The 27,126-nt window shown below is 43.8% G+C and overlaps 1 protein-coding gene across 1 annotated transcript in view; it reads right to left on the bottom strand.

Moving 5' to 3' along the window:
* Nucleotides 1-27,126, bottom strand: part of RYR3 (ryanodine receptor 3) — a 507,628-nt gene that overhangs the window by 335,752 nt on the left and 144,750 nt on the right. Inside the window, exon 2 of the mRNA XM_055316631.1 lies at nucleotides 5,983-6,102. Coding sequence (XP_055172606.1) covers nucleotides 5,983-6,102 — 120 coding nt within the window. The remainder of the gene's footprint in view (nucleotides 1-5,982; nucleotides 6,103-27,126) is intronic.

Below are 27,126 nucleotides of genomic sequence, written 5' to 3' on the forward strand. Positions count from 1 at the left end.
TTTCTAACTTTGGAATGTCAGGCATTCAGAGGGCAGATGCAGGAAGGTTGTGGGAGGGGGTATGGAGATCTGCCCAGGTAATCTTAAAATCTAAACACATGGAGAAATATGGCTTCTTTATCCTTAAGTTGGATCCATGATACTCTTTATTATTGAGTACTATGGAATTATTCACGTTTGGAGTGAATCATCTTCAGGAATTTACTTAATTTCGTCTAAACTCTTGCATCCTCTTCCCCACAAATGAGATCAACATTTGCTCCATAGGGCTATAAAAATTAGATGAGAGCATATAAGCACCCACCACTGGAACATGGCATGTAGCACAGGATGCCTCATAAATTAAAACAAGCATACAAAAGGGCTCACATTTTCCACATATCATTCTACCAAGGGAGTTTTTTTTAAAATAAGTTTTATAGTAGGTTGGCATTTCCTAAGATTGTGAGTTCATAGGGAATACTACACTCTAAAATATCAATCAGGAGTTCAAAGAAAAGCATCCGACCTCAGGCTGAGCCTCTTTTCTCTGCAAATTTGCACAGGCTTAGGTTTTTAGAAGTAAACAGTAAATCTATTCTGAACTAACGATAATAAAAATAATAGAAAATAAGTTATTTTTAGCCTAAAATTCTCTCTTGATTTATGCCATCTACATAATGTCATCTGCACAATCACAGATGTTTAGTCCTGGGACTTTAGAGCCTACCCAACTTCTCAGAAACCAGACTACCTGTTATTTTCCAAAGAGGAGGTGGAAGACAACAGGACTACAATTTCCCCTAGAGATTTTCAGTTTGGAAATGGGACTTGAATTTGAATTTTTCCTTTTGAACACATCACAATCAGTAAGCATTTTCCCCAACAGGGCAACGGAGATCTCAGACATGCCGCTGGCTTTCAGAGGGCTCAAGGGTAAGTCGTTTCACTTCACCAATTTCTGTTTTTTCCTCATTAAGATCAGTGAAACAAACCAGCCTTGGTCTGTTAAAACTGATCTTCAAGAAGTTCCCATCCAGACTCCTCTTCTTACTTTCTGATGATCTAGCATTAAGGATGGAGGAAGTGAGGATTTGGAAAGGTGCTGGGGTTGGTTCCAGACACACCAGATGAGGCCACAGTAGTTACATGACTACCATCAACAATGATATCTGTGGGACGAGGCTTACGAAATCCTTTTCTCCTTCTGCACAAGAACGGGACCTTCTGTTAACTGTCTAGTTTTGTTCTAGGGACAGCCTGGTAAAACTGACACGTGAATCACGTTACTAGGGAACACTGCTTACAGTGAAGACAATCCCTGACTGGCCCCCTGAGTCTACACTGGGAAGACACAGATACCTCATGTTGGAAGCCATATCTCTGTAATTGCCCAAGTATAAGACTCTTAGAGCTGGGGGGAGGTTTCCCTTAGGGGGCCCCCAAAAAGCTATGCCTGTGGGGTTGTTACAAGAAACTCTGGCTCCCGAGGTACATGAGGCTTATAAGTCATGTTAACTTTCATACCCACCCAGTGTGGACCTCTCCCCTTTGCATCTGAGCTGTCTGTCATCTGGGTTGGGGGACTCAGAAGCAAGGATTCCCACAGGTGTACCTGACCCTTCCCAGTGGGCAAGCAGTGGTTCCTGTCCTGCTGTGCAGCCTAGTCCCAAGCAGTCTAAGAGCGTCTCAGTAGTTTCGATATTATGTTAAACCAAGTTAAGAACCATCTGCATCCCCCTCCCCAGCTAGTACTGTAAATACAAAGATACAAAGTAGATGAGATAATATGGGCCAGAGGAAAAGTAGTAAATTCCTGGGAACAAGATTTCCACTGAAAAACGACCAAAAAAAAAAAAAAAAAAAAGGATTTGCTATTATTGATAAAATAAGGCAGCAGCATTTCCTTTCCATGTTTCCTGGTCTCTGGTTGTAGTTCTGAAGTCTTTCTTATAAAACAAGACACTTTTTAATTTCTGGGTCTGGGGCAGCCCAGGTGGCTCAGTGGTTTAGCGCCACCTTCAGCCCAGGGCGTGATCCTGGAGACCCTGGATCGAGTCCCACTTCAGGCTCCCGGCATGGATCCTGCTTCTCCCTCTGCCTGTGTCTCTGCCTCTCTCCCTCTCTCATGAATAAATAGATAAAATCTTAAAAAAAAAAAAAAAGAATGTACATAAAAAAAAATTCTGGGTCTGTGCATTGTTGAAAGGGAAGCTAAGAAACAATGCTTCTATCTGCTGACATCTGCAGTTACAGAAGACCTTCAAAGGAGAGCGGGCCATGGCCCACAGGGAGTCACGAGAGCCCTCCAGAGCATCACAGTCTCTGTGTCGACAGCAATTGTTGGCATACCTTTGCTTCTCGTTCTCCTACCTTCTCACTCCCTGCTTCCATGTGACCTCCCTTTCTGAGGGCCTGTACAGTAGGAATATCTTTTGAGAACCTCATCTCATCTCTTCTTTCTCAGTCTTTTCCCTAGACTTTATCTCAGTTCTATATCTCTGAGTCTCAATTAGCTTGAAATACCCTTGACTAGGAACACCAAGATCACGGGTGGCTTTGTGGCCAGTGCCAAGAGGGGTGTTGAGGCGTGTGCCTCCAGTTAATGAAATAACACACTGTCTTATTTCATTGCACGACTTATGCTAGCCGCCAAGAACCTAAGAATGGCACAGGTGCTTATGAAATTTGATGGCAGGGAGTGAGGGGAAATATTCAGTGGCAAGGGACAGGCCAGAATCAGTGTGTGCATAGTTGTAGCTGGCAGCACGAGAGACTGAAGCCTCAGCAAATGGAGGCTAACAGGTGGGTCCCTGGAATGGTGATGGGAGGTTTTGAGAACTTTCTATCATTCCCATGAATTTGGCTGTTTCTTTCTTTCTTTTAATTTTTATTTATTTACTTATTTTTGAGAAGCACTCATGGTGCCATTTCCTCATACTATATATAAACGAGACACATGCTCATGTAACAGATAGTGGGCGTGTCAACTGTGACAACTGGTATATCCTTTGGGGAAAGCAGCTGAATACTGATCATGCTCTTCATACCAGTCATCTTTCTCCTGGACATTTACTCTAAGAAGCAAAAGTAAACTAGCAAAACCATATGGTTTTTTGTTTGTTTGTTCTTAATAACTATGAAGACAACACAGCATGATGGAACTGGCTAAAATGTCAAAGAAAAAAACCCAGCAGAATGCCTATATATCCACTCTGAGTACAACTTTGAAAACATACAGGTGCATGTGGGCAAAGACTGAATTGAAAAGAAATGAAAACAGTTGTGACAAGATGATAAAATTATGATCTATTACATCCTTTTTCAGTCTTATTACTTCGTTGTAAATTTAAAATGAAAAATTAAAGTAAGAACACTTAGGGATGCCTGGGGGACTCAGGTGGTTAAGCATTCAACTTGATTTTGGCTCAGGTTGTGATCTCAGGGTCGTGAGATCGAGCCCTGCATCAGGCTCTGTGCTCAGCAGGGAGTCTGCTTAGGATTCTCTCTCTCTTTCCCTCTGCCCCTTCCCCCACCCTGCTCACTCTGTCAATCTGTTTCTTTCTCTCTCTTAAAAAAATAAGAACACTCAGTCAAGTGAGTGTTAGGAAGGATATTTTCTCATCCTCAGATGCATTTAAGTGTGGTATGGGTTATTTTTATTCATGGGGTATTGATACAAAGTATTCTCAGGTTAGGATATATAGTTGTTTTTTATCTGGTTTAGATAAGATGAAATCATAGAACTCAATGGTTATACAGAGTTTACAATGTGTGAGGCACTTCACATAAGTATTAACTCATTTAGGGATCCCTGGGTGGTGCAGCAATTTAGCGCCTGCCTTTGGCCCAGGGCGCGATCCTGGAGACCCAGGATCGAATCCCACGTCGGGCTCCCGGTGCATGGAGCCTGCTTCTCTCTCTGCCTGTGTCTCTGCCTCTCTCTCTCTGTGTGTGACTATCATAAATAAATAAATAAAAATTAAAAAAAATAAAGCTTTAAAAAAAAGTATTAACTCATTTAATCCTAATAACAACCTTTTCAGGTAGTTACTATTAAATTCCCATTAAGCAGATGAGGAAACTAAGCTGAGAAGGGTGGAGTACCTTGGCCAAGATCCTGGCTTAGCTGGAGAGTGGTAAGAGACAGGATTCCAACTCTGACAGTCTGCTCTAGAGTTGGTGCCCTAAGCCACTGCCCCATGTCCCACTCAGTGGAGGACCAGAAAATGGTACCACTGGTTTCCAGTTTAAGTCAATGCTCTTTCCACTGCACGAGGCCATACCTCATCTGGCAGATAAGAAAACCAAAAACAAGTTTGAATGATTTGCTCATAGTCACGTGAGTAGCTTGTGGTTGAGAATTAACTTCTTGACATTTAACCTAGTGATCTTCCTATCATCCCAGACTGCTGGGAATGAAAAGCAAAATGGCTAGCTAGAGCAACAGCAAATGAAAAAGAACCCAGGGAAATCAAGTCTAAGACCTTTAAAAAGAGAAAAAAAAATCTTCCTTTTCTCTTTGCCATTTATTTTTTTAAGGGCTATTTATTATGAGAAAGAGAGAGGGGGGCAGAGTGAGAGTAAGGAGAGAGAGAGAATATCTCAAGTGGAGTCCCTGCTGAGCTCAGAGCCCAATGTGCAGCTTGATTCCAGGACCCTGCGATCACAACCTGAGCTGAAATCAAGAGTCGGATGCTTAACCGACTGAGCCACCCAGGTGCCACTGTCCTTGTCACTTATTTTAATGGGATTTGTCCTACTGGCACTGGCCATGCATGTCACAGATGGATACTTGTACTCAGGGATCAGTGACTTTCATGGGAAGGCAAAAAAGAAATGGAGAGGACAGGGACTTCTGGTGGATATGGCCATTACGGGGCACATGTGGTGTTCTAGGATCTGGTCATAATACGCATGTGTCTGTGTTGTGCAGGTTCCTGTGGAGAAACTACATGTCCATCAGGGGGGCCTACTAGAAAACATAGTGACCGCGTTCTGCCTTAAAGAAAAAGGGTTCTGTGAGACAACTGAGTTTGGAGGGTGGGATGGTCAGTGTTACATCAACACTGCTAGACTACAGTCCTCGGTTATTCAATCAGAAACCCATCCAGGTTTTGATGTGAAGGTATTTGACAGAGGTGATTAACATCTATAATCAGTTGACTTCAAGTAGAAGTGACCCTCGGTAATGTGGGTGGGCCTCACCTCATCTGTTGAAGGTCTTTAAACAAACAAACTGAGGTTTCCTAAAGAAAAAATATTCTGCCTCAAGACAACATTAACCTCTGCCTGAGTTTTTAACCTGTTGATCTGAGTGCAGACTCCAGCCTTGCCAGCAGAAGTATCTTCAATCCATATCCATCTATCCCCCTACCCATCTATCCATGTATTGAGAAGAGGGAGAGATGCCACTGGCTCTGTTTCTCTGCAGGACCCTGACTGATGTAAAGGTCTGGCCAGGACTGCAAAATGCTGCGGTCATGTGAAGCACACAGAGCCCCTTGACATATGCATCATGAAAAACACAGATGATTGGAAAGCTTAGCTGAAGAGACAGGACATTAGATGTCGCCAGGCGGGTGGGGGCCAGAGCCGCTGCTGCTTCCTGCCCCCAGGTCACAGTGAGCAGGAAGGGGAAGGGCAGCGTGCCTGGGGCAAGCACCTGCTGGTCCCTGCACTGAGGCTGAGAGTAAAGAACATGCATTCAGACCCCTAGGAATTAACATAAAAAGGTGTTCTGGGAACAGGAGAAAGACCTCTCCTGGAAGGGCTGACAGTGACTTGGAGGCATCCCTGGTGACACAGGCCAACCGGGCACCGCCAGTTCTCCACGGATCTGGGTCCCAGCTGCAGGGGCTCCCGGGCTCCCGGGCTGCAGAGTCATAGTTTCCACTCTGAAAAGCAAACCTGTCCTCCTTGACGTCTTGGCCCTCACATTCCCCACCCCGTCCTTCCCCTGACAGCTGTGGGAGGCAAGTGCAGAGGGCGGGCAGGGCTCACCTTGGCTTCTGACGTGGGTTCCAAGAAGCACAGGCGGTTCCCAAGTCCCTCAGCCGCCAGGCAGAACTTCCGTTGCTCCTTGTGGACGTTTGCGATGCACTGGAGAACCACCTCATCTTCCTGCCGGCAGAACACACATGCGTGAGCGCCAGGGGCTCTTTGGAAGCAGGGCCCTAGGCACCGTGCTGCCGCATCACCGGCTGCCCCGAGGGGCACACATGTCTGACCCTGGCACAGGAGAGGGCAGCTGCTCCCTGCAGAGCACCCAGCCCGGGGCGGAGCAGGCGGGTGCCCCAGGGTGGAGCTGGGAACCCCGGGGCAGGGCAGGCCGAGGTGCGAGGCACTTGTGGGCCACGGACCCAGGCAGCGGGGGCCGGGCCTGGTTTTGGAGGTGCAGGATGCACACACAAGCCAGGGGGGCGGACCGTCTCAAGAGGTGAGCAGACAAGAACGTAAATCTAAGCCATGTCCAGATACACAAGGGGAACAGCAAGCTGCAGCTGCAGGAACGGACACGCCAGCAGAGACCAGGCAACCGGGGACCCGTGGAGGGAGAGTCCACCTTGTGTGAGGCCCGGGGGGAGGCAAGAGCCATGTTGTGGGGGGTGGGGGCGGATATAGTGGGTGACACGTTTGCCAGGGGCTATGGAAGGAAGCTGGGGAGAGTGTGGGAAATGGGTCCTGGAAAGATGTGAAAGGCTGAGAAGGAGCCTGGAAGACTCAGGTTGGAAGGAGAAGCTGCCCTGAATTCGTCAGGAGGGGGATCCTCTCCCCTGTGCGTCATCAGCAGCAACCCTCCGGAAATTTCAGAGACCTTGGCTGAACAGCATTCCTCTCATTAATGGTCCAGAAACGAGGCCAACCACTACTGACACCAATGCTCACCTCCTGCCCACCCTGCCTGAGGCTCAGAGGACAGCACTCCCCTTACCAGGCCCTCCACTCCAGACCCGCCCTTCCCCCGTCCATGTCCCCCACTCCTCACCATGTTAACTTTCACCTTGGGCTTCGGGCGTCCAGCAGGTCTACCTACAGGTGTGGCTGAGTTAAAGGAGTGAGGAGAGGAGAGCCAGGTGGGGCTTCTTCCTGAGCAACTGTTCCCTTGCTCGTGTCTCAGCCCCACGTCTCCTGGGGCTACTGTGCATCCCAGGGTATTGGACCGGGAGATGAAACAAATGTTTTTTCCTGAAAGGGGGCTGCCATGAGTCTAGGCATATGGAAAAAATAACATCCTCCCCGTGATGGGAAGATAAACAAGATTCAATAGTAAGAGAGCCTTAAAAAGGATGTCTGCTGGTACCCTGAGATTGGTCAGGGTATAGGAAAACATGAGAAGACTCCAAATCACAGGCCCATGAAAAGATGACTGGGGGGGGGGGGGGAAGCCCCACGCTTTCACTGGCACTGAAATGTCACCATTCATTATTAAAATCAAGTCGGTAATAAATTCAAAAGCCTCTGCGTATAGTGAAGTCCGAATTCATGGTCTTCATTTGAGTTGAGACAGAATAAAACTCCAGAATAGCCCTAGTCTCAAAATGTGGGTTCCATGAAATCTCTGGAGAGAATGAAACTTCCCCCCAGGTGGTTCTGCCCCAGATTCTCTGGTGCCCAGAGGTGACCACATCCTCCTGGAGGGCACAGGCAACAAGGGAGTACTCTTAGGTTGGCCAAATGACTCAGGGGCACTACATGAATTGCAATGGGTCATGGGAGTTAAGTGCTCTGTGCCAAAAGAGACAGTCTTGAAAACATAATTTTTCTGTCCAAATTGTCAAGAGGACCCCCTACTTAGGTACTACTTAATTTTTCTGTCCAAATTGTCAAGAGGACCCCCTACTTAGGAGAAATACTTCGGTATCCCCCACCTATGCACGATTCACCAGCAAAAAAACAGGTATTTGGAAATCACAGGAGTGTGTTATGGACCAGACTTTTCATGAGTGGGTGAAGGTTGACAAAATTTTCTCCTCAGTTTGAGTTGAAGACACCTCTCTCCATGATCCCATTTCCTATGCCCGTTCCACTCCAAGGTACCCAAACCACCTTGGCTTGACCTTGCACTGGCTGCCTCCTTGTCCTGTAACTCGCACCTTCATAACCTAGGCTGCCCAACAGCTAACGCGATCAAGGAACCTGCCGTGGCCCAACAGCTGTCTGCTGAAGGGCAGCCCTGCACAAACTCTGAGGCCCATGCTCTGGGTGACATGCAAATGGGTGTAGGACTCTGAGGCAAGTTTCCTGTTCTTCAAATGCTTTCCTCTTTTTTCCAGTGCTGTCTGGCACCGTATGCCCAGTGCTGACCTGGCTGCAGACAACATCTGGAGTGGCAGCCTGGACCTGTCTTCACTCTAGACAGCACCAAACGCCCCCCGCACACCTTCAACAGACCAACATCTCGAGCCCTTGAGCACGTGACACTATACTCTTTGCACAAAAGTTCCATTCAGAACCAGAAGTCAACCATCTCCTTAGGCCTCTCACTTGATTTGACCCAGAACACAAGCACCTCCAGTCACTGGCCCTCCCTAGGTCACTCATTTCTTGACTGATGCATGTTCTCTTCCCGTTACCTCTCTTCTTTGTCCCTTTGCTTTAAATCAAATCTGACTATTTTCAGGGAGTGCCATTTCTAAGGAGCTCCCTGGGATTGGAGGCTGCAAATTCTTCCACATCTTGCAATCCTCCTCCCCAGGAGCTCCAGCACTCTCCCCCAATCCTCAATGCCAAATTTGGATAATCACTTTTCTGCTCATGTACCAAATTCCTCTACCTTGAGGTACGTGATTGTCAATCTCCACATCTTCCTGGGCAATGTACCCACATCCTACTTAGTTCTCCCACCATTTATCTGACTCTTAATGACAATCAGAAAGCCTGATCATTTTTTTAATAAATTAATTTTTATTGGTGTTCAATTTACCAACATACAGAATAACACCCAGTGCTCATCCCGTCAAAGCCTGATCATTTTTGTGCGAATCCAGTACACATTTGTTGACCACCATCCAATGACAAAGCATCCTGCCAGGACAGATACCACAGAGCACACCAGGTCATGTAAGCCAAGATCTGGCTTCCTTCCTGCCACTTGAGCTTCATCTCAACTAACTTCAAGGTTCATGTGGACAGTCTCTTCAAAACAAACAGCTTGACCTAATTACTACACAGTTTTAGTAACAAATGATGGTGAACATTCCTTGTCAAAACCTAGAACAATTCCTGTTCTAAATCTGGAACTAGACTATCTTGCTCTGTGAACCCAATCTTCTCTTTCTTGCTTTCTCATTCTCTTACATTCCATGTTCCCACTCTCCTTCACCAGGACTTCCAGTTCCCAGAGGGCACTGGCCGCCTCTTCCTGAAAGGGAAAAGGATTTTTTGATAGAGAAAGTAACACAACTCTGGAGTTTTGTTCCATCAATTTATGGGATTTTTTTTCAATAGTACATTTTCAGCTTGTTTTAACGCTGCTTTCACTGGAATAAGACCATAGGAACTTTCCCCTTTTTGTAGGACTCAGCAGATCTGACTCAGTCAACATCAAATCACCACCTCCCCCCAGCTATAAGACAAAAGACAAAGTGCTAGGTCAGAGAGCATCATAATCAGTAATGGAAAGACTTTTTTAGACCTAGTCTCTGCCCTTAAGGATGAAGGGTACACAGGTCTTAGGTTCCCAGGAAATAATACCAAAGATCACGTAAACATTTCCTGATTTCTACAGAAATACGTCAAAAGGTCTCTGCCCATTCCTCTGGAAGTGAGTTCTTCCCTCTGCCTCCAGCCTCACTTCTCCATTCCTATTGCCTTCCCATCTCCCAGATAAGTCTTTCGTCCAGCCTCCCTAAAACACTCCTTCTTAAAACTCTTCTGTCCCTTTATTCAACTCTCTGTTCTCCTTGTTCTCTGCCTTTCCGATGGATCCTTTCCATGTTCAATTTCTCCCGCTCTCCCTACATCTAAGAGGTCACCCAAAAGTGGTCCTTTGTCATCTCCCTTTAGCAATCTCATCCATTCTTCAGGTTTCTAGTTTTATTCAGAGGAGTTGTTGGACCATCTGTACTTCCAACCTGGTAGCACTGTAAAGTTCCCAACCCCAACTTATTCTTGACTTTATCCATATGCACCACAGACCAGCGTGTCCCAGTGTACCCAAAGGCACTTTTCAGTCTACTTATCCTTTTATGTTCCATGTGTGTTAATGACACATCCAATCTCTTGGCTGCCCAGGCCCAGACATCGACATATCCTGTCTCTGAGTCTTCTCTCCCACCCGTCCTATGGCAGACCAGAAAAAGGATAGACTGGAGGTCTAGAGACCAAGACAAACTATTATGACACTCAGAACATTCTTCCTGTGGTCTATTACCAGAGCACACCTCTGACCTTACCATTTTTCTGTTGAAAACCCATAATGGCCTCTCTCCACTGTCCACATGGACAAAGTCCTTGACCCAGTATACGAAGACCTTCACTCTCTGACCTTTTACCTTAACTTCTTCCCTGTAACTCTAACTTCCCTGTAATAACTCCTTCGTCTTGTCTACCTTCACGCTCTTACTCATACTGATTCTAAAGCCGCCCTGATTTTCCCTTTTCCTATGTGCATGTATTATCCTTCCAAGCTTAGCTCAAATACCACATTCTTTTATGAATTCTACGTAATCTCTCCTCTATCCAAATTTCCATAGCAATATCACCACACTTTGGCATTATGTTTATTTACATGCATGCCTTATCCCAACTGTATATTTTGAAATGGCTAACATTTACTGATCTCATGACGAGCACTGTGCCTTATAATAACCCTGCTAAGCTTCACCCCAACGTGACGGTGTAGGTACTATTGTCACCTGCACTTGACAAGTGAGGAGCTCCCACACAGCACAGTTCATTAACTTGCCTACAGTCTCATGGTGGTGAGGCTGTCTGTGTCCACATTCTCTCCCAGCCCTCTCAGCTTGTTTTGCACCCCTTGAAGGCAGGATCCACAACTGGTTCATGTTTATACCTATCAGGATATTCATTAGCATCGTGCCTTGTGCACAATATACACCATATACAATATACAAAATATACAGTTAAAATTTATTGAATGCATGTGTTTTTTTACCTTACAACTCCTAGTTAATTATAAACCCAGTGCAGAAAACTGCTTCCCCATCCAAGCTGGGAACAGAATGTGTTTGGTAAGAGCATGCTGACTGATTGTGATGGAATCAGATTTTAAGAAGAGATTTGTCTACTCTCACCCATGTGACATTAATTACTGCAGAAAAGGTCACTTTTCACTGATGAGTCAGAACTGAATAATCTCAGAACAGATGTTGACATAAAAAAGTGGAGAATGAGCAATAATAATGAGGCTTTGACGTCCATTTCAGAAGTTTTTGTTGTTACTTCATTATTATTGATATCAACTATTCATTCCATACCAGACACACTATGAGATTTCCCCCTAGGTTGTTTAACGTTAACAACACAATCATTTTAAGAATGAGGCTAGCAGAGGAATCACACAGTTTTAATAAAGAAGTATTTAATGAACAGTTATTATGTGCCACCATGTCACAGCATCTCAGTTCTGGTCTCACGACCGTCCTATAAGGTAAATAGATACTAACATCCTTTCTATCTGTAGATATAGAGGTTGAAGTGCAGAGGTTAATTAATTTGCCTAGCACCACACAGCATGTAAATAATAGATTCTGACCTTGAACCTTAGAACTATCTGAATCAGGAGCGTGTCCTATCCACCATGACACCCAACAGTCTCCCAAGAGACTGACTTTAGTAAGAGGTCTGAACTCACATCTCCCTGACTTTAAGACCTGTGGTGATAGTGCTAATAAAAATAGATAACTCCCAGCCCCCTCACATGGCCATACGATACCGGAAAGTGACCAAATCATACAACAAAATGCCAGAGAGAACAACCAGAGGAGTGAAAATCAAATAAAACAAAATTTTTCTGTGCCCAATGACTGTAACACTGGAAGGTGTGTACATCATCCACAAACTTGTAACAGAGGGGGAGAAAGGATTAAAATCCAAGGTATATCGTATGTCAGCATCCGTCCAAGCTATGCGGTTCAAAAGGACCAGCTATTCCTGTCAAAGATTCAGCTTGTGGTGGTGGTGTTGAGTGATTGTCCCTGAGCAAGGACAGCCTTTGGCTCTCTCTGCTTAGATTTAAGTCATCACAGGTCATCTCTGACAAAGTTTTTTCTAGACTCCTCCAGCTGAAGAACCTTGAACTTGAAAATGAATGGAGCTTGCCCATTCTAACCGTACTGCTTCTGTCTCCTACCCTGGCTTCAGACCCGTGTGATAACAACCAAGTTTGGAATTCTGTGGTGATGGCTGGGGGCACCCTGGCTCTCCCTCTTCTCCCTGGGTCATTTGCAAAAGACTCTTTGGGACAAAAACAAAATGTCCGACAGTCCTATTTAAGGTAGATCACTGGGAATCTGATGACAGCTCTATAGTTAGATCTGCACATCACAGATACCAAGAAGCTCGTGAGCAGGGAGCGTGTGGGACAGAATGCAGTCCAGCGGATCTCATGGTCCACATTTAAGTGCATGAATTATTGCATAGGGAAATCCACAACCACTTATCGCTTTCAAGAGGAAGATGTGTCCAGCCACTCATCGAGAACATCAGACATAACTACGTTAGGAAACAGATACAGTTAGAGCTCTTTGCTTAATACATGCAGACCTGGGTGACAGCTCATTGTCCGACTTTACCTCAAAGCGTCTTCTAAATGAAAAATAAGTGAGCTCTTCAGAAGACAAGCCCATCTCTCAATTATTTCACAAGAATTAATGGTGCTGGCGGTGTCTGCAAATAGCAATCATTCTGACTACCTGCTCTTCCTTAGATTCTAAGCTCCTTGGAGGCAAGAGCCCCTCATCTCCCTATGAATCCTCAGTGTTCTGCATTGTGCCTGGCACAGAAAAGCACAAATATCTGGGAGTTTAGTGAACAAATCATATACTTTGAAAAACAACTGATAACATTAACAAAAACGCTTATGCATAAAAATTGCATGTAAAAATCTTCTGCATTTTCTTACTTGTAAGGTCTGGAATGCCAACATAGAAATGGTGGGTATTATATAGAAGGAACTATGATACCCTGCTTCCCCAATAGCTCCATGAGACGTACCCAAGTTTTTAATCCCATTTAAAAATTTTGGAAGTTAAAGATTATGGACTGAGGGAGGAGGCTAGCTAGTTCAATGTCCAATTTGCAGAAGCTGATGTTATACTGTGTCCCTAGAGACTACTTTTCTAGGGTTTTTCCTCTTGCTGTTGTGTTTTTGATGTAGTAACATTACACCTTAGGAACTCCTCACTGTTTTTCCAATCTCTCAAAAATTGGGGATGGTTCTTGTCTCTCATTCCTTACTACGGATGGTTGCAAAATGCAGTAAAATGGAAATTTCAGGATCCTGAGACAGAAGGTTGATGTAGAGAATGATATAGTTTATCATTCCTCCCTTCTTTAAAAACTTTCATTGTTTGGCTCATAGGGTAGACTTTCTTTTAGTTTTCCCCTCTATTTACTGGCAGATCCTTCTCAGTATCCTTGGCAGGCATACCTTCCTCTTCTCCTCTCTGCTGCTCCCTTGTAACGCTCCCAGACTGTCCCTTTGAGTTTTCTTTACCAGTACTCCTTTCCTTATATTATTTGCTTTCGTGGCTCTAAAAACCACATGTGGCGGATGGTGGTGGTCTGCCGCTCCCTCTCTCCTTGCCCCTTCCCCTACTCATGCATTCGCATGTGCATGTCCTCGTGGGGGTCTCTCAAATAAATAAAATATTTTAAAAAAAGAGTAAAAATAAAAGAAAAATAAAAACCACATGTACATGAGTGACTCCCATGTTTGTATCACCGGCATAGGCTTCTCTTCTGAACCCCAGCTGTTATCTCCAGTTCCTTAGTATCTCCAAAATCCAACTCTTAATTGCCTCCCCTGAGAATCTGCACAGAGTCTTCTCTGTCTCAAGACATGGCAAACTCTTTAGGATCTTAGACAAAAATATAAAAAATATCAATAATAAAATAAAATAAATACTGCAGTCCTATTGATTCTTTTCTTTCTCTCACCTCACATCCACACCAGCAACACATCCTACCCATCCTGCCCTTTCAGAATGCAACCAGCTGGCCTACCATGCACCCTCATCACTGTTGCTGCCAGGCATCATCTCCTGGCATGATGACTGCAGTCACCACTCCTATCTGTTTCCCACTCATACCTCTTCTTTCTACTCTTCTCTCTCCCCAAAGGGTTTTAAGACCTGAGATAGGTCATCCCACTCTTCAAAATGCCCCAGTGGCTCTCTTGCCCCAGGAAAGAGGCAGAATTCTGTGGCCTGTAAGGTCCTAAACTTGCCCCCACCTCCCAACAACCTCTCTTCTATCACCCTTTTGCTTGCCCCATTTCAGCCATGCTGGCCTCCTCTCTGCGAGTACCAATTTTCAAGTGTGACCCTCCCTTCCACCCCTTGTGCTTGCTGTTCCCTTTGCCTAGAATGTTCTTCTTCCAAATGCCTGACAGCACCCTACCATCAGCTCTGTGTCCCACAGTGGAGGGACCTTTCCCTGTTACCCAATATATGACCACCACTTCATTCCCACCTTGCTTAACCGCCTTTCTTTTCCAATTAGCACTTGTCACCTAAGAATATATATTTCTTAGGTGTCTCTTCCTTTGTTACAACATAACTCTCCTGGATACGGGTTTTCTCAATGCTGCACCTCCAATGCCTGAAACAGTACCTGGCACATGGTAGGTCACTGAATGACTAGTCATATTATTTCCTATTAGGTACAGTGCCCACAAAAACTTATGAATTCATTACACTCTTCTATTGCTTTATGGGAAGTGACAAAATGGTCCTCCGACTCAGCTGTTTATTGGCAACTGACCAGCAAGAGAAGTCCCTGTAGCCTCCAGGGCTCCTGCTGCTCCAGCAACTGGAAGGTGTATATTCTGCTATCCTCTTCAGAATATAAAAAGTAGGGATCCCTGGGTGGCGCAGCGGTTTGGCGCCTGCCTTTGGCCCAGGGCGCGATCCTGGAGACCCAGGATCGAGTCCCACGTCGGGCTCCCGGTGCATGGAGCCTGCTTCTCCCTCTGCCTATGTCTCTGCCTCTCTCTCTCATTCTGTGTGACTATCATAAATAAATAAAAAATTAAAAAAAAAGAATATAAAAACTATTCAGCGTCAGCCATGGCTTGGTCCATTTGGAACTTGCAGAGAAGAGGGCATGGTGGAAAGCCTTTCCCTACACTGGTTAGAGGGACAAGCAGACACTAGGCTTTACACATGCATTTAATTCCCTCTCAGATCCTGCTGCTCTTAGACATGGAAGAATGCAGTGACCCGTGACATGTTCTTCCAGAAATAATAATAATTATAATTTTTTTTTCATCTCCTCTATTAACTTTAATCACATTTTCAACATGCAGCCAAGAATGAAGCTTTGACAGTAAGCCATAAATTTACACAAGTAAGCATTGTCACTTTTCTGCAGTAGCAACGCTGAGATAACACAAGAGAGTTGGGTATTCTCATAGGATAGAAAAATAATGACTTAGTTGCTACCAAGGGAATTTCTAGTTCCACAGGAAGGTCTTCTATAAAATCTTATTTTGTAGTGTTGGTATTTCAAATACTCTCTCACCCAATGAGAACGTACCAGGTGAGGGACCATACCCTGGTGCATACATGTACTCCCTTGGTTTCTTTCTTCTTAGGCACATCAGCCAGGGTGAAGGATGAATGGGAAAAAGCTGGAAAACTAAAGCAAATTGTGGTGTTCAATGTCTAACCTAGAGGGAGAGCAGGGGTCAATAATACAGCTATGGCAGGAAAATTTAGGTCTATGGATCCAAACACGGATCTGAACCTGATTTTAAAAAGGGGATCTGACCAGGACACTTCAACGTCCCATGTTCACCTTATAAATGCTGATGGGTTTGCTCTGTGTCTCCATCTTGTTGCAGTCTAAGCACCATGACTGGACAAAGAGCATCCAATTCAGATTCTACCTCACCACAACTGAGACCATGACAAATTGTGCAATGATGGCCATACTTTTATGCTATTAGATCCATTCTTTGTTTTCAAGTCAATTTCCTTTGCTTTTATCATCGAATCTTTGACCTTTGGTTTCTAAACTGAGGTATAACACCTTCCCTGGGCCTTGCAATTTACCCATGACAGCCCATCCACTTGTAGGCAGATCTTGTATAGGACCGCCAATGAGGAGAGTGGGCCACAGTACCATCTGCTTTTGTATCATGGGAATAAACTAAGTATTGAGATCCTTTCTACTGGCATAACACGGTACCTCAGACAGAGTACTTTCTGGAATCTTCCCCTTTAAGATTTGTAGAGAAAGTAAACAAACCTATAAGATCCAACATGAAGGACACAACCAAATACTCGAGTGTGTGCATAAATAATCCAATTTACTGACAGATGTTGTAAAATCCAAAAGCAACAACAAAGCATCTAGCAATTTCCATACAAAATCTAATAGCTAGGGAACACTGTGTCTTTTTCAGAAAGTATGCTTGATGAAGTTAATAGCTTGTAATGAAATTTATGGGCTGACATTTAGATAGATAAGTCTTTGAAAATAGGTCACTTAAAAGCAAAATAAGGGCTCTCAAAATCTAATGGTGCATTATGCCCAATGAACTATCCAGGATTAGCTTTAAAAAAGGAAGAAAAAGAAAGAAGGAAAGAAACAGAGAGAGAGAAAGGAAGGACACACCCCTCAATTTCTTCTAGCTCTATGCAGAATTAAGTCATACATTCATTCAAGAATTATTTGTGTGCCCACTAATGTGCCAGACTCTTTCATGGCCTGTAGTACACTGATAAACAAGACAGGCCACACATCTGCCCTACTGGAATTCCAAGTGGATGACTATCCTGTAGTATCTATACATTGACTCAAATGGGTTTGGGGTGACAGTAATTTAGATAGGATGTAACCAGAAGAATCTGAGGGAGACAGAGTCAGGAACCCAGGGATGTTTGGGTTACTTCTCTTTCCTCCCTGACACTTCATCAGTCCTAGGATTAGCTCCTATGTATGTTTCAATCAGAAACTTTACTTTAAAAATTTTTTTAAATTAAAATTAAAATTAAAAAAAAAAAGAAACTTTACTTTTTTGCATTGTAACTCCTGGATTTCTTATCTAAATCCCCTCTTACCAGAACTTTTCTGCTAGAAGGCAAGAATTTCATCCTGCTTATCTCCATCTTGTTTGTGTTATATCCCTAATACCTACCATATGGAGCATACATGTCACAAATTTGTTGAATGAAAATAATGGTTAGGACAAATAGTGGATCAAAATGTTGTCAAATCTGAGTAAAAAGCTGTAGACCAGGGTGCCTGGGTGGCTCAGCTGGTTGGGTGTCTGAGTCTTGGTTTTGGCTGGGGTCATGACCTCAGGGTGGTTGGATTGAGCCAGGCATCTGGTTCTGCACTTAGCACAGAGTCTGTCTGGGATCTCCTCTCCCTTTGCCCTTCCCCCAGTTCGTGCACCCACAGACATGCACATGTGTGCTCTCACTCTAATAAGTAAATAAAATCTTTAAAAAAAAAAAAAAAGCTGTAGACCAAGGAGTACCTGACGGTCAGGAATCAAAACCAGACACCATCAGAAATATACGTACACTTATATGGTCAATTAATCTACATCAAAAAAGGAGAGAATACAGAACGGGGGAAGGTATTCTTTTCCATAAATGATTCTAGGAAAACTGGATAGCTGCGTGCAAAAGAATGAAAACTAGAGGGATCCCTGGATGGCTCTAGCAGTTTGGTGCCGCTTTCAGTTCAGTGCATGATCCCGGAGACCCAGGATTGAGTCCCACTTTGGGCTCCCGGCATGGAGCCTGCTTCTCCCTCTGCCTGTGTCTCTGCCTCTCTTTCTCTCCGTCTCTCATGAATAAATAAAATTTAAAAAAAAAGAATGAAACTAGACCATTTCTTATGTCATACACAAAAATAAATGCAAAGTGGATTAAAGGCTTAAATGTGAGATCTGAAACCATAAAACTGGTAGAAAACATAGGCAGTAATTTCTTTAATATCAGCCTTAGCAACATTTTTCTAGATATGTCTCCTCAGGCAAGGGAAACAATAGCAAAAATTAACTATTGGGACTACCCCAAAACAAAAACCTTTTGTACAGCAAAGAAATCCATCAACAAAATAAAAAGGCAACCTACTGAGTGGGAGAAGATATTTGCAAATAATATATCTGTTAAAAGGTTAACATTCAAGATACTTAAGAACTTATACAATCAACACCAAAAAAAAAATAGTCCAATTAAAAATAGGCAATCAGAAAGGGAGACAGAATATGAAGACTCCTAACTCTGGGAAACGAACTAGGGGTGGTGGAAGGGGAGGAGGGCGGGGGGTGGGGGTGAATGGGTGACGGGCACTGAGGGGGGCACTTGACGGGATGAGCACTGGGTGTTATTCTGTATGTTGGCATATTGAACACCAATAAAAAATAAATTTATTATTAAAAAGATAAAAATAAAAATAGGCAGATAACCTGAACAGATGTTTTTCCAAAGACATCCAGATGGCCAACATGAAAAGGTGCTCTACATCACTCATCATGAGGGAAATGCAAATCAAAACCACAATGAGAGATTACCTTAGACCTGTCAGAATGCCTAGAATGAAAAAGACAAATAACGAGTGTTGGTGAAAATGTGGGGAAAAAAAAGAATCCTCATGCATTGTTGATGGGAATGTAAATGGGTGCAGCTACTGTGGAAAACAGAATGGAGGCTCCTCAAAAAATTAAAAATAGAATACCATGTGATCCTGTAACTCCACTACTGGGTATTTACCCAAGGAAATCAAAAACACGAACTTGAAAAATATATGTACCCCTAGGTTTATAATATTTTTATAAAAATAGCATTATTTATAGTAGCCAAGATATTCAAGCCACCAAGTGCCCACTGACAGAGAAATAAAGATGTGATACACACACACACACACACACACACACACACAAAGAATATTATTCAGCCATGTGAAACAATATGGATGGACCTAGAGGGTATTACATTAAGTGAAGTAAGTCAGAGAAAGACAAATACTGTATCATTTTACTTATATGTAAAATCTAAAAAACTGCAAGTGAACAGTGAAACGAACAAAAAGCCAGACTTTTAAATACAGAGAACAAATTGGTGCTTGTCCGAGGGCAGGTGGGACGGGAGGCTCTGGGTGAAATAAAGGAGATCCAGAGGCATGAACTCCCACTTAGAAGTCATGAGGATGAAAGGTACAGCACAGAGAATATGGGCAATAATACTGTAATACTGGGGAGCACTGGGCATTATAGAAGTGTTGAATCATGTGGTACACCTGAAACTCATATAACACTGTATGTTAATTATGCTTCAATTAAAAGAAAAAACAACAACAACCAGACTGTTAGGGATCCTGAGACACAGCTCACGAAGAGCCAGAGGACCCGTGAAAACCAAGCAAAACCGGGTCTCTGAACAGGAATTCTCTCTGGGACTCAGTATTCAGTTGAGGTTCAAAGTCGGTTATCATGTGCAACAATTTCCCACACTTGAGGATTTCAATTCGGCAAGGCTCATCCTACTCTGAATTTGTGAGAATACAGCACCCAGGGAATGCGTGTGCCAGAGGGCATAGCTCAAGTATCAGGGGGCTCCACGAGGCACTGGTTTCAGCACTTCATATTTCATACAAGCCCTAAAAATCTCTAGTCATCAGTATGCCCATTTTATGGGTAAAGACACGGAGGCTAAGGCTCAGGTACGTTAAGTGACTGCTCAGTGGGTGGCTATTCCTCTTGTTCATCCATTATTCATTCATTTATAAAGTATTCACTGTTATGGCCTATTACACACACCATGCACTGCTAGGCCCTAGAATACAAAAAGGCATCAAACTAGTAACTGGACATTTAAAACCAGTTCTGCAGGTCTCCAAAACCCAAGCCCTTCCCACTGTACCAAGGCTTTTCTGGTGAAAAAATCGTTTCAGTAGCTTAATAATTGATATCAGGCGGCCCGGGTGGCTCAGCGGTTTAGCACCACCTTCAGCCCAGGGCCTGATCCTGGAGACCCAGGATCGAGTCCCACGTCGGGCTCCCGGCATGGGGCCTGCTTCTCCCTCTGCCTGTGTCTCTGCCTCTCTCTCTCTGTGTCTCTCATGAATAAATAAGTTAAAAAATCTAAAAAAAATAATAATAATTGATACCACTCCCACTGACTGATGCTGCTTTTCTCAATTTCTCACCTTAACAGGGCTGGATATTGCAGCTGGAGGGCTTTAGTTGGAGGGGTAGGTTCATCTTTCTTAAATAAAATACAAACAACCAATTCTTTCTGGATCTCACGTCAAGTCAAAACACAATGTCAAGTCCCAAGGCCACTCTCTCTGTCCACCCTGCTTTAACTCCCATCCCCACTCACCCCCAACCACCACCACCACACTGCTTGATGCTCCTAAGCCCAGCCATAAAAATTCACAAGTCATCCTGTGAACAGTTTTAAAAAGGCAGTGTCGTCCTGCAGCAAAAGTCCTCAGAGTTCTTGGCCAAACCAAAATCTAATGAAAACCCAATAAAATCAAAAGCATACAAGATGGAATTACTCAAATTATTTGAGACTAATTGCTTGATTCCTTCTGTTACAGAAACTAGAATTTACTCCATATCCCTCAGATGAAAAAAAAAAAAATCCATATTGGCTTTTTCCCTCCACTAAATACAGTAACGTCTGGCTCTGAATCCCTACTCTCAATAATTTCAATCTCGGTCCTGTTTAAAGAACTTTTATCCTTCTCAGGTCTGCATAATTATCAGAGGAGATTTATATTGACCATAAAATCTGGAATAAAGCAGCTGGTTTTCAGCCTGTGAAGACTGCTGCCAATACACTCACTATCCAAGCCTGTGTGGTCTACTTGATGGCAAGTAGCCACTACTTTTTACCCTCCTTAGCCACAGAGATAGTGGTCCCCAAAGTCTTGGTGTTTCAGGTCTTGTATCTTGGCCCTCATCACCCTACGGTCTCCTGGGTAGGAGTAAATGGGCAGGGGTGCAGGTCTCTGCTACCTATGAAGCCCTGTTCTGCAGCCTCCAAAGTGAGACATTCCTAGGTTTGGTCTCTTGGCCTTGCCCTGTCCAAGCCTCAAGTCCATCCCCCACCACGAGGACCACCCAGATGTCCACATCCACAAGACTGTGGGAAATTGGTCTTAGATCACCCCAGGGCAAAAGGAAGCCCCAGATCTCCAAGCCACAAAGTTCTGCTTCACTTGGTGAGAAAGAAAAGAAGGAAATAACTCATTTTAATGTCATGTTTTTTTCCTGGATTTCTCTCATTTTGAGGAGTCTGCAGGAAAACAAATTGGACTCTGCTGTAAAGCAGTGGGGCTCAACCACAAGCGATGTGAGAATCACCTGGAAACCTTTTTAAGGGCTACTGACGCCTGAGTCCCACCCTGTTCCAAATGCTGGGAATGCCTAAGAAAGGCGCTGGGTCCAAGTACTGAAGGTCTCTCCTTGTGACTGATGCATGCTGAGGGTGGAAGACTCCTCCACAGACTCCAGGTAGAGGGGCTAGAGCGTGGGAGTGTCACAGGAGGCTGCCAGATACTCTGACACAGGCATGGACTAACAGAAAAAAACAAATGAGTTTGGGAAATGACAGAAGGGAAGTAAGTGAGGGAAAGATCAGGTATTGGGGTTCTCTCTTTTAATCAAGGATCCAAAGGCTAGGTCACTGGCGGTTCAAAACCCTCCAATCACCAAAGGCTACCATCTGCCCCCCCCCCCCGCTCCCCCGCCCCGTGGGTGTGTTCCTCTAGAACATGTCAGGATTTCTTTTTTCACTAGGCAATTGTAGTACTACCTCATGGGATTTCCTCCTTGGAGTACAGGACTAAGATGACAATCTGTCAGCCACAAAAGAATCACCAAGAAAAACTAATATCTCACTTCTCCAAACTAAGGAATTTGAAAAGTTTAAACCGGAAAACTAGCCAATCAACTAGCAAGTGGTTATTGAATGTTCTCAATGTACATGGCACTATGTTGGTTTTGTGTTTTTTTGTTTGTTTGTTTGTTTGTTTTAAGAATTTAAGAGTGAGCAAGCAAGAGAGAGCAAGAGCACAAACAGGGTAGAGGGGCAGAGGGAGAAGCAGACTCCCCACTGAGCAGGGAGCCCGACAATGCGGGGCTCTATCCAAGGACCCCAGGATCAAGACCTGAGCTAAAGGCAAACACTCAATGGACTGAGCCACCCAGGCACCCTGGTACTGCGTTATAATACTTGTGGGTCCTTCCTTTCCTTTCCCCAGCCCACTCCCAAACCCTTCTCATGACAAGAGTGAATGACTTTCTGGTAACTTCAGAGGAAAGCATGTAAAACTATTTTAAATGCGTAACACTTTTCATATTCCCTAAGGAAACTGAAGTGCTTTACATCCAAGAATAAGAGGTCTCAAAATGTATAAGGGAACTGTTGGTAGTTGTGGAGTGGAAGCTCTTGGTGGAAAATCCAAGTCTCTCCCTCGCTACAATAGCACATTTCCATCTCAGTGGCAGGAGTCAGAATATCTAAACCACATCCCAAAGTTAATATATATCCACCTGACTTTACTTATGGCACATTTTTTTTCTACTTGCAAATAGGGAAAGCAATTTTAATCTTCTTTCCAAAATGTGGGGGAATATATATGGCTGGTGTCCCACAGTGTTAAATAATTCACGTGACTTTCAAGTAAATATATTCCAAATAAAATTCTGAAATCATAGCTCACCTGTATGTAGCTCTCCATGTGTTGAACACAAGCAAAATTGGAGTTACTACGCAACATTTATCATTTCAGGGATTGAGAGTGTTCCTTTTATCACTTTAGAGTGTAAGCCCTGAGTCAGGTCAGAATGAAGCATCAATATCCATTCCTTTCATATAAAGCAGATCAAGGGTACAGAAAGGCCTCCATTTTATTCTACAGGTGCAACAGGTGTGGCTCTGATGAGTTGAGTCAGCCTTGGCTAAAACAGTACAGAGCAGAGGTGCATGGGCGGCTCAACTGGTTAAGCATCTGACTCTTGATTTCTACACAGGTCATGATTTCAGAGTCATGACATTAAGCCCCACACTGGGCTCCATGCTAGGTGTGCAGTCTACTTAGAATTCTCTCCCTCTGCACCCTACCACCCCACTCAAGCACATGTTCTCTAAAACAAACAAATAACAAAAACAAACCCCTCCCCCCAAAAAAAACCCATACAGAGCAGATCATACCAGCCAAAGCCAAAAGCAGCATCCATCTCTACCAATAAAATTCTAATCAAGTGTTCATGATCTCAATCTTTCTGCACTGCCATTTCAGCTCCTCCTTTGCAAATATATCTCTAAACCAAGACAAGTGAAGGAAAAATGATTGACATGGGATCCCAGGAAATTTAAAGAGAAAGCACTTCAGGAGTCACTGAATCCAAACCTCTTGGGAATTCTTCCACCCAAACATCAAGACAGACATTCAAGCCTCTATCCTTATCAGAGTGGAAATTCACATGTAAAGCACCAAAAAAAAAAAATACCATGAAAACCAATTAAAAGATGTAATACTATTTTGCATACTTCTATTTCTGATTAAAAATTTCCTCTGCCGCATGCTTGCCTGCTCTGTCTACCAACAGTCTGTCCATTAACGAGGATTATCTTCTGTATGGTCAATTCTTTAGGCCTTATCGGACTTGTGGAGCCTGGGGAGTTCCGAGCAGAAAAGAAATGTATTATTCATCTGCGAATATGAGGACTGATAATGCAAGATGTCAACCATCCGTTAGCCACTGAGGTCAGAATGAGACTAGCTAGCCCAAAAATACAGCAGAAGAGACTGACATGAACTCGTAGAAAGAACTCATGAGGGTTAACCACAACCATCAATTATCAAGATTGGTGCACAGCTTCTTTACAAACACAAAACAGGACCGTCTTCTCTGGGCTGTTGAAAGTGTCTTATGATTAGAAGTCTGTAAGAACACACTCTATGGAAATAGCCATTTAAAAAAAGATTATTTTTGGTCAATTTACCCAACGTTAGAGTCTCAATACTTGTGCACTAAAGAGCCTGAGCTCCATGAATGCATAAACTGTGTTTAATTTCCCCTCTACTCTGTTTAGCATGGCATTATGTGCAAATAAATAAGCAGTAAAGCATTTCTGCTGCTCCTTACCAAGGTAAATAGCTTTGTCTATTACTTTTCTCTAGAACCAATATCCAGGATTCTTGGGGTCTGTCCCTATGACAGTGTGACAAGGCCTCCTACGTTTTATCGATGACATGTGACATTTTCTCTGCTCCTGCAGCCAACTGCTTTCACTTTAGGTCACCAGAAACCTCCTACTTGTCATATCTGAGGAACATTTTCTGACCTTGATTTTTTAAATCTGTGTGGCAATGGATGCTATAAATCTCTTCATTCTTCTGGAAATGATCTCTTTTAGCTTCTAAAGCACTAGGCTCCCAACTGAAGTCCTGTCTTCCCACCCTCCTTATCTGACTCCTGCCCTATTCTCCACAGCCTCTGTCCATCTTTCCCCATAAACCATCACCGGAACGTTGGAGCTACCTGCTGAGAGGCCGTGCTTTCTGCTCACCCCTGAACCTTCACTTGGCCTACAGAGCCTCTCTGTATAACGCTCCTCATTTTCTAAGACTTATCATACATGTCATCTGCAAAACTCCCCCCAGCCCCACTGTGCTTCCAGGGTACTCCGTGCCTACTTCCAGTACTGCATTTATTAGCTTGTACCCTAAATGTAGTTTTGTCTGCTTCCCCCAGCTGGTTCTAAGATTCCCAAGGATGATGACTATGTCTGATTCATCTGTGTGCCTAGAACAAAGCCCTGAAACAAAGGAGGGGCCCAGTTACTGCATCACAAGTGGATGGCTGAGCTCAGCTGGCACAGGGTCTTAGGTTAAACTCAGTATGTTAACAGCAGTGTACTCAGTTTTCTAGCTTTTATTTGTTAGGCCAGGCCAATGGGTGAGAAAGCAGGAGGAAAGAGGGGGGGCCAACTTTACAATGAAGTAACAGGCTGGCTTAAAGTCTTTTAAGTTTTTTTTTAAATTTTTTTTAAAGATTTGAGAGAGAGAGAGAGAGAGAGAGAGAGAGAATGAACATGATTGGGGACAGAGGAGAGGGAGAAGCAAGCTCTCTCCTTAGTGGGGCTCTATCCCAGGATCCTGAGATCATGATCTGAGCCCAAGGCAGATGCTTAACCAACTGAGCCACCAGGCACCCCTTAATCTCTTTTAAGCAAGTGCCTCTACTGCCTTCTCTGGATAATTTGAGGGTTCTCAGCAACAGTCTAACTTCTTGTTTCTTATTGTTCAAGTCTTCTCTTTACTGGAAGCTCCTTGATACAAATCTATGTTTTTCAGTACTCCAAAATCTTCATAGAACTTTGTCAAATGACCTCCCCCCACACCTCAGAAAGAAGGAACAGACCAGGGAGATGTCCTCTGGCTGGCCTTAAGTCAAATTCCCATTATGCCTGCTTAGATTTTGGGCATTTGACAAATTCAACCCCAGGTCTCAGCCTGACAAGAACCCAGAAACTCCTAATGAAAAAAGATTAGGTCCCTTCCCTCAAAAGGGATCTAGTGGAAAGGAACTCACTGTTCTTCTCCAACTGATTCTTCTCATTCACTGGGCAATGTGGGTTCTTTTGTTTATAAGTTCACCATGTTTGCCCCTCTGAGGCTAATTCATCCTTCAGAAACAACATCTTCATTTCCTTTTCTTCCCATTAAAAAGGTCATGAACTAAACCCTGTGTGTTGACTATTGTAGAAATACAAAGACAAGGCAATGGCACCTGCTCATTTTCCAAGTACAGCATGGTCTGTGGCATAATGGCATAGTAAACATCTGCATACAGACACACATTTTTTAGGGAAGCTAAATTGCCACACTTTATACTATACTAGTTGGTATTTTTTGCATAAAACCTACAGAGTTGGGAATCCCTGGGTGGCGCAGCAGTTTGGCGCTTGCCTTTGGCCCAGGGCGCGATCCTGGAGACCCAGGATCGAATCCCACGTCGGGCTCCCGGTGAATGGAGCCTGTTTCTCCCTCTGCCTGTGTCTCTGCCTCTCTCTCTCTGTGACTATCATAAGTAAATAAAAATTAAAAAAAAAAACCTACAGAGTTGTCCTATGTCCCACTTTATGGACAATAGCTATAGAGATCTTTCTCAGGTAATCATGGAAGCAGATGTTCTTTCTTTCTACCACATGCAATGTCAGACTTCTCATGGTGAGATTGGCCTAGAGGAGCAATGTATAAAAGCCCCCAAATGGCTAAGGTAACCACTAGTAAAGCTGGAAAGAGTTCATGAATCAGCCACATCTGGACAAGGATCAGAGATAAATGGATAAAGAATGCCTAAAAGCGGGGGATTCCTGGGTGGCTCAGCGGTTTGGCGCCTGCCTTTGGCCCAGGGCGCGATCCTGGAGTCCCAGGATCGAGTCCCACGTCAGGCTCCCGGCATGGAGCCTGCTTCTCCCTCCTCCTTTGTCTCTGCCTCTCTATGTCTATCATAAATAAATAAATCTTTAAAAAAATTTAAAAAAAGAATGCCTAAAAGCCTTCGTGATAGTAATTAAAGGCTTGTTCTTCTGCAAATCTTGCTTTAAGAGGACACTTAACCTTCTCAAATCTGTTCAAGTCAACGAATGGATGTTTTATTAAAAGTCTTAGTTTATTTAGAGCTTAGAAAAAGAACTTGTTGCTTTACTATATTCTGTTTGAAACTATAACCCACAATTCAAGTCACTGCCCCTAAGAAGAAAATCTCAATAGCAGCAAATCTCACTGGAGTCTTCGAAGAAGGGGAAGAGGAAAGAGTGAGAGTACTATTGGCTTTGCTACAATGGACATTTTATCTGACAAGTTACACATCTGGAGAGATAAAACCTCTATTGGCACTAACCTATTGCTGTGGGTTCTTATGTAATTATGGTTAAAGCATTAAGACTTTTTTAAAGTCTGTCTTGTGCATTGATT

The sequence above is a fragment of the Nyctereutes procyonoides genome, unplaced genomic scaffold (assembly GCF_905146905.1).
Source record: "Nyctereutes procyonoides isolate TBG_1078 unplaced genomic scaffold, NYPRO_anot_genome, whole genome shotgun sequence".
Classification (NCBI taxonomy): Eukaryota; Metazoa; Chordata; class Mammalia; order Carnivora; family Canidae; genus Nyctereutes; species Nyctereutes procyonoides.